Raw genomic sequence first — 12300 nt, forward strand, 5'->3', positions numbered from 1 at the left:
AGGTGGCGGGACAGGAGGGTAGGCCTATGTTAAAAATAATAATGAGGGGGAGGAGAGCAGTTAGGGTTGCCGTTTGAGAGGAAGTGAAGGGGATAAGTTTAAAACCCAGCAAAGAATGACCCAGAAACTGAAGTTACTTTAGGCAATTGAAAAGAAAAACATTGGTGTGAAAAAAAATGTGGGTCCATTGCAAATGTAGACAGAAAAATTTAACATGGAGAATGGGAAAATGGCAGAGGCTAAAATAACCACTTGTGCTTATCTTCACATAGAACATCTCCCAGAAATGTCAGGCATCCAGATTTGCAGCTTGAGGGGGATATCATTTTAAACAAATTTGTTGCAGATCTTTGAAGACTTAATTGTTCGCACAGATAAAGAATTTGAATTTGCTTTACTGGCACATGCACTCAAATGAGTACAGTATGAAGTGTGTAAGTCCCCATTTACAGAGCCATCTTAGATAAAAGTCCCTAGGTATGGCTGCTTCAGCTACAGTATGAGGGTCTTCCAACCCAGTCCACACTTGCACTTACCCACCTGTTCACACCAGGTCTTGGCTCAAGGGTGCGCCAGGCTTGATTGCAGGGTTCATGACGCCAAGATATTGCTTCAAGAATCCCCTTGAGACCGGATGGCCATATAAGACCACTGGGAGGTTACCACATCAGGCCAGGAGGCCTCCATGCCAGGCTGCTGTGGCAGGTGGAAGAGACACCTTGTTTGGTCTACGTACAGGTCAGGAGTTCAGAGGCAAGGAGGGCTTGGACATGTATGTGGGGTGTTTCAGAAGGCTTTTGATAGTGTCTTATATCGGAAGCTAGTAAACACAATTAGAGATTGGGGGTATATACTAATATGAATATTCAATTGAGAATTGGTTAGAAGTTGTAATATTTCCATATTTGCTGGTGGCAAAACTATGTGAGAATGTAAATTGTGAGGAAGATGCAAGGAGACTTAATGGATGTGGACAAGTTTAGTGAATGTATAAGAATGTGGTGGATGGAATACAATGTGAATAAGTATTGTTATCCATTTAGGTATGGAAAAAAATCAGAAAAACAAAGTCTTTGTTAGTGATGAGAGATTAGGAAGTATTAAGGGCCTGGGCTGCCTTTCTGATATTTCACTACAAGGTAGCATGCAGGTGCAACAATCAATCAGGAAGGCAAATGATATGCTGCTCTTAATTATGAGGCTATTTGAGTAAAGTTTTGTATAAAGTGTAAAGTCCTAGTGAGACTGCTACTGGATTATTGTATACAGCTTTGGTCTCCTAATCCAAGAGGGGATAAATTTACCGTAGAGGGAGTGCAGTGGAGGTTCCCCAGTTTAATATCTGTTATGGTGAGATTCTTTTGCGAGGAGAGACTGAAAATACTGGGCCTGTATTCTCTAGACTTCTGAAGAATAAGAACTTAGACATTGAAGTTTACAAATTGTTTCAGGCTGTGATAAAGTAGACGAAGCATTTCGTCTGACTGTTGGGTCTAGAACCAGGGGGCATCATCTCAGATAAGGAGTAGGTCATTTAAGACTGCGATAAGGAGGCATTTCCTAACTCGGAAATTGGTGAATCTTTTTAATTCTGTACCTTCGAGTGCTGAAGACAGTCAATCTTTGACAATTTCTGGAAACTAATTAAGATGTGTAGAGAGAGCAGAAGAAAGTGACATTGAGGTAGATGATCAACCATGATCTAACTGGTTCAAGGCCAAATGGCCTTTTCATTTGGAGGGAGAGTGAGGAGCAAGTGCAGAGAACAGGAACGGATGGGAAAAGTTAGAAATGGGGCATAGGTAAAGGAGAATAGTTTGTGGAAGTGAGTAGGTGATAGAGGCAGCACTTGATCTGGGAATTTAAGTCGGCCACATTGAGGAGAGAAGATAACTAGTTTGCTGGATCTGATGAGATGGGATACAGATGCATCCTTACTAATTAATAGCAACAACTTGACCCTTGTCTGGTGTTGCCCAGTGTCCTTGTACTGAAAAAAAGAAAAGAAAAATATTCAACTATCTGAATATTTAATTTATAAACATTAAAGGGAGGGGAAGTGTTGGCCCTTTTTATGTTATTTACACTTTTTCTTGTAGGAATTATGGCGACAAAGTGGACTGCAGGGGATTTAAATCCAGTGCTGTGCCTGGATGTTAACAGTGAAGGCCTTGTGGCATCAGGGGCAGAGAAAGGAACGCTTACAATCTGGAACAGCCAAGGTGGTGCAATCAGCCATCTGAATTTAGGTGCCGGTGACGCTGTCACATGTGTGTCATTCTCGCACAATCATTCCAACATCCTGTATGCATCTCACAGTGAAACAGTCAGTGTATTAGACATTCGGGCTTTTGAGAAACCCTCTGATTGCTTCCATGTGAACGAGGATGAGATAAACTGCTTGTCTGTTAATGAAACAGGCAGCCATCTTGCTGCTGCAGATGATTCTGGATCAATAAAAGTCATAGAGTTGGCAAGCAAGAAGGTCAGCCGCTCTTTACGGAGACATTCAAATATTTGTTCCTGTGTGACCTTCCGACCTCAAAGACCACAGAGTTTACTCTCCTGTGGATTAGATATGCAGGTACATACAGTATCTTAAATATTTTGCTTGTGTGGCCACATAACTGGAGTTTGAAAGGGAAATGGCTGGATGTTTAGTATATCATTTTCAAGCATGTTTTCAGAATACAAGATCAGAAATTATTTCCTAAGTTGTGTTAAGCAATTTTCTTTGGCATGGCAGAGTTTGAAAATAATAGTTTCTGTATCCAGAGAAATAATTCTTTATGATTTCAGCTGGTGAGTTGATAGGTGCTTCAGTTTGCAAACACCCAGTATTAACTGTTCAACAGCAGATAGTGCAATAGCTTGGTCTAAAGGCTCACACAGAATTATAGAGGTCTACAGCACAGGAAAAAGTCCTTCGGCCCATTGTGTCTGCACAATCAAAAACCGCCACCTATTCTAATTCCATTTCCCAGCACTGACCTTTGTATGTCTTGATATTGCAAGTACACACCTGAATGCTTGTTATGAGGGTTTGTGCGTCTACCACCCTTACATTCCTTGCATTTCATCTAAACTTTCTGCCGTTTACCTATTGCCCCCTGCATTAAGGAGAGCAATTTCTTTCTCTCTACTCTCTACGTCCCTTATAATTTTACACATCTTAACCATGTCCCTACTCAATCTTCACTGCTCTTGTTCTATTGTTGAATTCAATTGAATTAGCTTTATTGTCAAATAAATACAGTGAAAAGTTTACAAGTTGCTACTTTCAGCGCCATCTTAAGTATAAGGTGTCAAGGTACAAATTCTTAGGAAAAAAGAAAATATGTTGGATGCCTCTGTATTCAGAAGATTTTTGCACCATCAATATTGTGTTGATATCATTGATTAGATTATAGAGAAAAGAAATGTGAAGCCGAAGTCTTTTGTGAGACCAAACATTCAGTTGTGATAATGTATTTGGTCCTCTTTGGCTTCAGAACTACTGCTTCATAACCAAGTAATTGGCCAAAAGTATACTGGAGAGACAGAGTTTTCGGTTATCTTGGCTCCTTTATCAGATTGTTGGCTCGAGTGTTCTGCATTGGGTCAGACCTGCAATCCTGTTCTGACACAGATCCAGGAATTGTGAGAAGAGGCCAATGCTTGTTTCTTTATCCCATGTAGATTCCCAAGTAAAATCTGTTGTTGGCTCCACTTGCAATGTAACCAAAATTCTAAATAGTTAAAGAACTAATATGCTTTTGAATTGCATTCATCTAGAAATGAATTCCAATGCTTTATTAAAACTATGTTGCTACTTTAATGTTTTATATATTTAGCCCGAGATCCCTTTGGTCCTCTATCTTGTTTTTGCAAAAACAACTGGTCTAAGGGATTGCTTTACCAATATTTTTGACTAACCCAATATAAACACTCTTCAAAATCCTGTACCGATATCTACTTTGTCTTGGTGGTAGCATTGTCACCTCTTGTATCTGAAGGCTATGAGCATATACAAGAGGTGACAATGCTCGATGCATTGCTAAGGGAGTGCTACACTCTGAGGTCCTATCTTTCGGATTAGGTATTAAACAAAGTCATGTCCTCTCGGGTGGTAGTAAACAGTGCCAAGGCACTATTTGGGGAAGAGCAGAAATATCTGCTGCACTGTTCAAGCCAGCATCATGAAAGAACTGACTGAACGGTCATTATCTCGTTGATGCTTGTGGGACCTTGCTGTCTGTAAATGGGCTGCTGTGTTTTCTTAAAGTACAACAGTGATTGTTCTTTAAAAGTACTTCATTAATCCAATTTCTTTCTTCCTGTGGCAAGAAGTCCTCATTTAAAGTTGTGGTTGCATTTCTGAAATTTGTGATTTGAAAATCATTATTTCCAATAATGATTTTAAAGCCAAGATTATGTCCCTGAGGACATTTCCTGCCCAGAAACGGTCTTAAAAAATGAAATACTATGTCGTAACATGCACAGCACTTTGCATCCAAAGCAGAAATAACTTATACAGTATTTGTTATATTCAGAGATTTGTTTTATAAGCTCAAATTAAGCACCATTCACCAGTCTTTCTCAAGCAGTCTCTCTTGCTTGATGTTGACTTGTTTCTGTTACAGCTTGATGGGTTCTGAAATGACTGTGCATTGGATTTATCAATCTCAAGTCTGTGTTGAATATGTAGGTGTTGTTTGGAAGGACCAAGTCATTTCACACTGGTACGTTCCCAAGTGAATCTTAGAGTCATAGAGACATACTCCCATTTTCATTGCAAGCAGTTTCTGCAGATTTTTGATATGTTTGGAAATCCCTTTGAGGACATCTCTAGTTCATGTCATAATTGATCCCTCTGTTTACTCTGGCACAGTGCTGTATCATTCTGTGAAGATTTCTATCCCATCTCTTTCATAAGTTGGAAAACTCTTGGAAATGTTCTTTTTTGCTACTGACGCACTTGGCCCACAATGCCCACCACACACTCATCAAACACGATGACATGTCTTGACTGCAAGAATCAACAGTATTTTCGATGCCATAGAGGATGGTGAACCACATCATAATTCCTTGACTAACTCATTCTCTCCATCTATTACCTTCATGAGTTGGTGAAGGTAAAGTGGAGGGGGTCAGCTTTGAATGCTACTATCATTCACTAAAACATGAGCTGTATCAAGTAAATCATTAAAAACATTAAAAGTACTTTTTACACTTTGAGATACTTCAGTTTGACAGGATTATCCAATAGAAGCAATATATTGAAGGAAAAATGTTCTCTGCCATCATAAGCCCTCTAGAATGGGATGGCATAGAGAGAAAAAAATCTAAGTGCTCTCATTATTCAAACTTTATTTGATACCAAGTGTGGAGGAACTGCCTTTTGAGACAAGATGGAGTATGTTCCACCTATACTCATCAGAACGTAGAAGATTGGGAGGTAACTTTATTGAAACATAGATTAGGAAGTTTGATAGGAAAAGATGCAGAAAGCTGGTTCCCCTTGTAAGAGAACCTAGGGCTCTGGCTGTAATCTCAGAATAAGACCTTGTGCTAAAAAGACAGATGAAGAATTTCTTCTGAGAGTTGTAAATCTGAGGAATTCTTTACCACAGAAGGCTGTTGAGGCAGGGTTATTAAGAATATTCAAGGCTGAGATAGTCAGATTTTTAATCATTAAGGGAATGAAGGGTTTGGGGAACAGACAGGAAAGTGGAGTTGAAGTGTGTCTGATTATTTGATCTCATTGAGGGACTGAATGGATTACTTCTGCTCCCATGCCTTATTTGTACACCAAATGATTTGTAAATGCTCCTTGGATTAACCCCTCAATGGCTGTGCTGTATCAGTTTGGGAGACCACCAAGGACTTAACCCTAAAACACCCGGTAGCAGAAGAATTGGTAACTGTAAGTCTCAGTGCTGTCTCCTCTACTTGGGAAGTGTATATTGTTTTTAAAAAAGTCCCATCTCATTAACATTGAAAACTTGTTTTACTGCCATTTTTTTAACTGTGGAGGGAACTCATCAGCTTCTTCTGTAGTAGCACCAGCTGCTTTGCTAGATAATTTAATATTGTCAAACAAAAACACTTATTGAAACAAATGCATCATCCACCACTAACATTTAAACTTTGTGATTGAGAACCCTCACTCTGCTTATCTGGCATTGTCTTAAACAGCTTTTCCTTGGATCCTTATCAAGCTTAAATTTCCATAGCACTGGTTTTGATCTTTGATTTCAGAAGCCAAGTTCTCCAACTCATCCTGCCGCTAACATTTTGTGCACTTTAGTGCACTCTGATTTTGTCATCATTATCTTGGGTTGTTCTCAGTGCTGTAGGGGGGTAGCTTACATACTCTAGGAATACTGTATTGGCTGCTCATTATTCTGCTTCAAGACATGTTAAACAATTGCATTTAACTGTTAGGCAAATAGTTTGTCGATGCTTTGCATACATGTACAACTGGGAAAGACATATTCGGGACATGACCTAAAAAAATTAAATAAAAATGATGTTTAATGAGCAACTTGAACAGGGATCTCCTATATCCACCTTTAAGAGCTCTTTGCATTTTTTTTATTTTTATTGTGAATTGGAAACTGAAAAAGTGGGTTTCTTTCTCTTAGCCCTTCAATAGAGACTGGGAAGAGTTTTAAAAAAAAAGGTACATGATGGAGAAGAAAAGAATTCCTGATGTTGGAAATCTGAAACAAAAAAGACTTCAAATAAGGGAAGATCACTGGACCAGAATTGTTCATTCTTTCTGACTGCATTCACCGCCAGACCTGCTTAGTTTCTCCAGTAATTTCTTTTTTTGTTTCATAAAGGAGACTGTCTTTGGTCATGGTGTCATTCTCCTGTTTGCTGACCATCAGCATAATATATCTTAAATTAGTAACCTTTTTTTGTTGCCTTTAGCTGTGATTTTTTCTTTGGAAACCATGTGTGAAGTTTAGTCCTTGTTTTGTTAACCTGTATAGATGTCAAAGTGATCAATGTATTCATCAGGAAAGTAGTAGTACTAAATCTAGTCTTTTGGAAATCTTCACAAACCGAATAAATCGCAATTAGCTCAAGTGGGACTGCCAGTGTTTGAGGACCACGAGTTGAACATCGCATTAATACTCCTTAAAGCAGAGTTCATAAGTCATTCCATCTTGCATTGAATTTAATTTCCATTATTATTGAAATGGTTTCTTAAATTTTTAGGACAACCTTTATTTAAAACAACAAAAATAGACCCTGTCCTGACATTTTCCATTATTTGTACGATGGTATATTCAAGTGGATTAACTTAGTTTTAGGTGAGTTTCTTCTGCATTCTCTGTATATTTCAGATTCCTACTAAATGCAGTGTTTTGCCTTCATCCAAAAGGTGTTCAGATTGGTCAACTTGTTTATGGAATCAATATAAAGATCCACACACTGAACATTGACCCAGCAGTAAAATTCTACAATTAATCATAGCATTATGCAACAAAATGGAGGCTATTTGGTTCTTTGTGACTGTGCTTTTTTTTGAAAGAAATACCTTTCAAATGCTTCCACTTATGAGTGTTTACCTATCTCCCAATTCAAATTTATTGTTGAACTTATTTGTGCCACCTTTTTTAGGTGGTACTTTCCATGTCATCATAATTCTGCAAAAGAAAACAAGGATTCTTCCGCCTGTGGTTCTTTAGCTAATCATTTGAAATGTGTTTTCTACCACTGGAAATAGTTTCTCCTTATTAACAATGGTAAATGTTGACACAAAATCATGAGTAATTGTAACCACTGACCATTGTTTTCTTTTTATGGGCCTGGAGTGCATATCCTATATAAGATTTTTAAAAATATCTTTTTACTTAACAATATACTATAATTAAGAACAAACTTTCAAAGCTTGCTTAGAGTTTTAAATTCTATGAAACCATACTCTGGTGGAGTGAAATCTCTGCAAATGTTATTATTATGCTTAGTTGAATTATCAAAAACCTTCAGTTGTACAACTCTACATCTTCCAAACTTGTGGACCTAATAACAATCTTAGCATCAAAACTACTGCCACAAACTCAAATCAGTAAGCTAATGGCAGTTCAGGAAGGCAACTTGTAACTTCTGATCTATGTGACTTAATATCTATAGAGTAGATATTCAGTCAAGAATATTTTCTGCATCTGTGGTAGGTTATGATATTATTGTGCATAATCAACTAGAGAGTAAAGAAATACCAATTCAGTTTGTATTCCTTTGTAAGGGAATAATGATAACTTAATGTCATCCCAAAGATCCTAGGTAACCAGTCTTTTTCTTTAACACCCAGCAGTTTGTTCACTCTTGACTGATAAATTGCAAGGATGCTTAATCGAATTGTTTTGCTTGCTGTCTTCGGAAGGTGATGCTGTGGAACTTGCAGAAAACCCGCCCTCTTTGGACTGTGAATCTTCAGGACCTGGCGCGAGAAGAGATGGAAGAAATGCAGCAGGGAGCAGGGTGTCAGCTTTTCAATCCACCACTGGCCCACTTCACAACAGTTGCCAGTTGTGGCAACATATTTGCCTGTGGGGCTGAAGATGGCAAGATACGGTTATTCAGAGTGACTGGAACAAGATTTGAGTTGGAATATGGGTTCCGTGGTCACAGTTTAGGTGTTTCCCAGGTTCATTTTCTGAACTCTTTTTCTCATCCATATTGGCTGATTTCAGGAGGGAATGATGCAAAGATCATGCTATGGGACGTCAGTGAGCAAATCAAAACTGATGTCAAAGGTCCTTTAAAATCATTAGGGAAAAAATCAGCTAGGTCCACTTTTAAGAAGGGCCTTGGGGTTGGAAGAAGTGACCGTGGTGCAAAAATCTGTAAAGAAAATAAAGCAAATTCCATTTTGCCAAAACTCAGTATTGACCATGGAGAAAAAGTGAACTGGATTTCTGCTGTGGACATAAAAGGCTCTAAGTATATACTAGTTGCTGACCAAACTTGTCAGATATCAGTATATCCTCTTTCAGGCTTATAGATTGCAGTGTCTGATCATTTTCAAGTGATAGTGTCTGCTTTAGGTAAGGAAAGAATGTAAGCCTAAATCATTGAGGGTTCTTGTGATACAGTGGTTTGTCCCTGTTTCTGGGCCACAAGGCTGGGTTCAAGTCCCACCTGATCCAGAAGTGTGTCATGACATGTCTGAACAGGTTGACTAAAAATATCTAAAATTAAACCAGTAGAGTTCCAGCAAAATTTGGGGATGTTTTAGTTGAAACCCAGATATTTTTGGTGAAATTTGAGGACCGCAAATTTGTATATTCCTATCAATGGGTTTGATATATTAATACTTTCACAATGGCTTATATGATTTAAAAGCCTGTTAGAATAATCCAACAAACAATAGCCTCTCAAATTGGCAAAATTGTGTTCTTTCAATTCATGGAATCAATTCATAAATCATACTTATGTAGGTTTTTATTTAATTTTAAATCTTGGGAGTACGTAAATGTATTTGGCGTTTAACAATCTTTTAGAAGGTCCCTTTGAGAGCACTAGGAGGGGGCCTCTTCAAACTGAGAATGCTGAAAAGGGGACGAACAGATCATTGGGAATATTTCCCTGGAATCGGAAGCAATAGTTATAGCTCTGTGATCAGAACACTGAAAATGTGAACTCGAAACTTTGGAATACTGAGGAAGGCTTCAAATAATATTAAGGAGGGAGGATCCTGGAGTCCAGCTGGATTGGACAGGATATTTTGGTGTATTGAGGGTTACTAATTTATGACATTATTCGGTCATCAAGGTTTTTTCTTGAAATATTTTAAGATCAAAAATTATTAATGACCGACTGCTCTAACTGAAGCTACAACATCAGTTAAAATGGTTAGAATATCCTTTGTTGAGAACTAGCCCTCAATTAAAAAATGTAATTATGGGTGCTGATTAATGTTTTTGGTGAACAGTTATCATTGATCATGAAGCAATATACTGCAGTTGTTGAAAAATAGAAATAAACTGCTGGAAAAATCTCCAGGTAACATTTGTGTAGCAAGGAAATAGGTGTAATCTTAAATCAGATTTGGGAAATGGTTGATATGTAATAGGTTTTCAGCTAGAGGTGAGTGGAGCAAAGACCAAAAGAGGCTCTGTGATAGGGTGAAAGACAGGAGAAATCGACCAATGCGTGAGTTAATACTCCAGAGCCAAAGGGTAAGGCCTTTGAGGTACAGGTACAGTGATCAATGTATTTCTGGGGCGGTGGGGGGGGTGGGGAACAAATTGAGAGAGGAGACTGTGTAGGACTGAAATAAATCAACACATCATCCAAACAGGAAAGGCATATCTAGGACCCTTTCTTCTTTTCAAGGATTTGACTGGAATTGATGTAGATTAAGATTGAGAACAAGCTCAGCCAAGCAGATGGTGGTGGTAGCAGATGGGAATTGATTCGTCCACTGTCAAGAAGAGGTGAAGCCCTCTCTAGCTATCATGGTAGGGCTGATGCAGAGGGATCGGATATCAATGATGAAGAAGGGACAGAGTGAGGAAATTGGAACTTCAGAGCCATAGAGAGCATCAGAAGAGTAATAGATGTAGATAGTCTGAATAATGGGAGAAAATAGTCGAGATAAAAAGAAATTAGTTCATTGGGGGAGGAACAGCCTGAAACAATAAATCTTTAAGGGCAGTCCAATTAATAGACCTGCAAAAAGAAAGTAGAAGTGATCTGTACGGTGTTAGGGAACTGTAGGGTGGGAAGACATGGTTGGAAGATCCACTCCATCAATATAGAACCTGACCATGCAAATATAAGCGATGTAATACTTGCCTTTTTACTTTGTCTTTCCTCCTCATTTAAGGTTCTACACATTCCTAGGTAAAATATGATTTATGTGAACACCTTTTCACTCCAGTTTACTATTTTCCCTGCTCACAATGTTGGGAGGTCAAATGCTTTCCTGAACACCTCCGTTCTGTCTGCAAATGGGATCATAAATTTCCATTGTTCTGTCATTTTAATTCATGCCTTTGCTTTTATGCTGACATTTCTGCCCTTGGTCTACTCTACTGTTCCAGTGAGGCCCAACTTCAGCTTCAGAACCGCCACCTCCACTTTTGCTTAGACACTTTATAACCTTCTGGACTCAAATTTCAGTTCAAATATTTCAGACCATATACTCTGTCCCGGTTTTGTTTCTTTGTTTTTGTTTTTTGTTTTTATTTCAGTTAGCAGTTTATCTATTCAAAGCTTATCTTTTGTTTCTTTTCTTGCTCCATCACTATTCCCTTTGACCCGCGAGGACAACTCTTATGTCAGTCAATCTTTCTTTGTCTTTGCACCTTATCAAAGATTTCACTGTGTCCCATCTAGCCCTTGGTTAAGACCTATTATATCTCGTAAGTTTGCAGAGGACTGATGAAAGGTCACAACTTTGGTTCTATACACTGATCTGCTTAATCTTGAGATATTTTCCCTGAATGTTCTTTTTTTTTGTAATTTATAATCATTGCATTTATTAACCTATAAGCCTATAAAATTGAGAACTCATTCTTGTAATTCTTTCAAATCTGTTTTTGGGAATAAGACGACCTGGAATAGTCCCAGCACAAGAGGACACATTGTTTTCCTTCACGTAGTGTTGATCCATAGTCTTTGCAATGGGAAATTTAATAAACTGCATATGCTAAGTGTACATAGTTGGACTTTTCCAAAAGCTATTATCAAGGACAATTATCTGGTTGAAACCAATGGTTTTGAAACCTGCTAGGATTTTGAAGTAAACGCTTGGTGCAAATAAAGCTTGAAATTAGAAACTACATAATGGAATTTGTGTGTGTGTGTGTGTGTGTGTACAATTTTTAGAATTTCCTAACTTGCACCGCAGCATTTAATTAACAAATATAAATGAACATTATCCAACACCCTGGCTGACAATTGTTGGAATATTGGATTGAATCTTGGCAGACAAATATCTCACCTTGACACTCCTGAAACATGAGATGCAGGCCTTGTGATATTAACAGACCAAGTAACACCTACTAGGTTTGACTGTTTATCTCAGCCCTGCAGCTTAAAATCTGGTTAAAAGATTCTAGGGCCTTAAGTATAAAGCATGTTGACAAACCTGTAAAAGTATTGAGTGATAATTTATTGCTGAATTGTGAATCATAGAGGTGGACAACATGCAAAAAGGTCCTTCAGCTGATTGAATTTGCACTGATCAAAAACAACCACCTAATTATTCTATTCTTATTTTCCAGCATTTTACCCATAGTCTTGTATGACTTGTTAGTTGTTCTGTTTCCTTGATAATGTTGACAAAATTCCCATTTG

The 12300-nt window shown here is 38.1% G+C and overlaps 1 protein-coding gene across 3 annotated transcripts; it reads left to right on the forward strand.

Annotated features, from left to right (window-relative positions):
• Positions 1-6: 6 nt before the first annotated feature.
• On the forward strand, positions 7-11805 carry wdr53 (WD repeat domain 53). 3 transcript variants are annotated; one of them, XM_043701837.1, is made up of 3 exons: positions 7-18; positions 2100-2584; positions 8378-11805. In XM_043701837.1, exons 2-3 carry the CDS (start codon positions 2105-2107, stop codon positions 8996-8998), a joined length of 1101 nt encoding a protein of 366 aa, XP_043557772.1. In that variant the 5' UTR covers positions 7-18; positions 2100-2104; the 3' UTR covers positions 8999-11805. The 3 variants fall into 3 exon arrangements, with proteins under 3 accessions (XP_043557772.1, XP_043557771.1, XP_043557773.1); XM_043701836.1 differs by lacking the exon at positions 7-18 and adding an exon at positions 27-738; XM_043701838.1 differs by lacking the exons at positions 7-18; positions 2100-2584 and adding an exon at positions 5825-5905.
• Positions 11806-12300: the final 495 nt, after the last annotated feature.

Source organism: Chiloscyllium plagiosum, chromosome 13 (genome assembly GCF_004010195.1).
Source record: "Chiloscyllium plagiosum isolate BGI_BamShark_2017 chromosome 13, ASM401019v2, whole genome shotgun sequence".
NCBI lineage: Eukaryota > Metazoa > Chordata > Chondrichthyes > Orectolobiformes > Hemiscylliidae > Chiloscyllium > Chiloscyllium plagiosum.

Coding starts and splice junctions, on each gene's coding strand:
- wdr53 (XM_043701836.1), top strand. CDS start 594: ATGACGCCAAGATATTGCTTCAAGAATCCCCTTGAGACCGGATGGCCA. Junction 739..2,099: donor CTTGTTTGGTCTACGTACAG/GTCAGGAGTTCA, acceptor TTTTTCTTGTAG/GAATTATGGCGACAAAGTGG. Junction 2,585..8,377: donor CCTGTGGATTAGATATGCAG/GTACATACAGTA, acceptor TGTCTTCGGAAG/GTGATGCTGTGGAACTTGCA.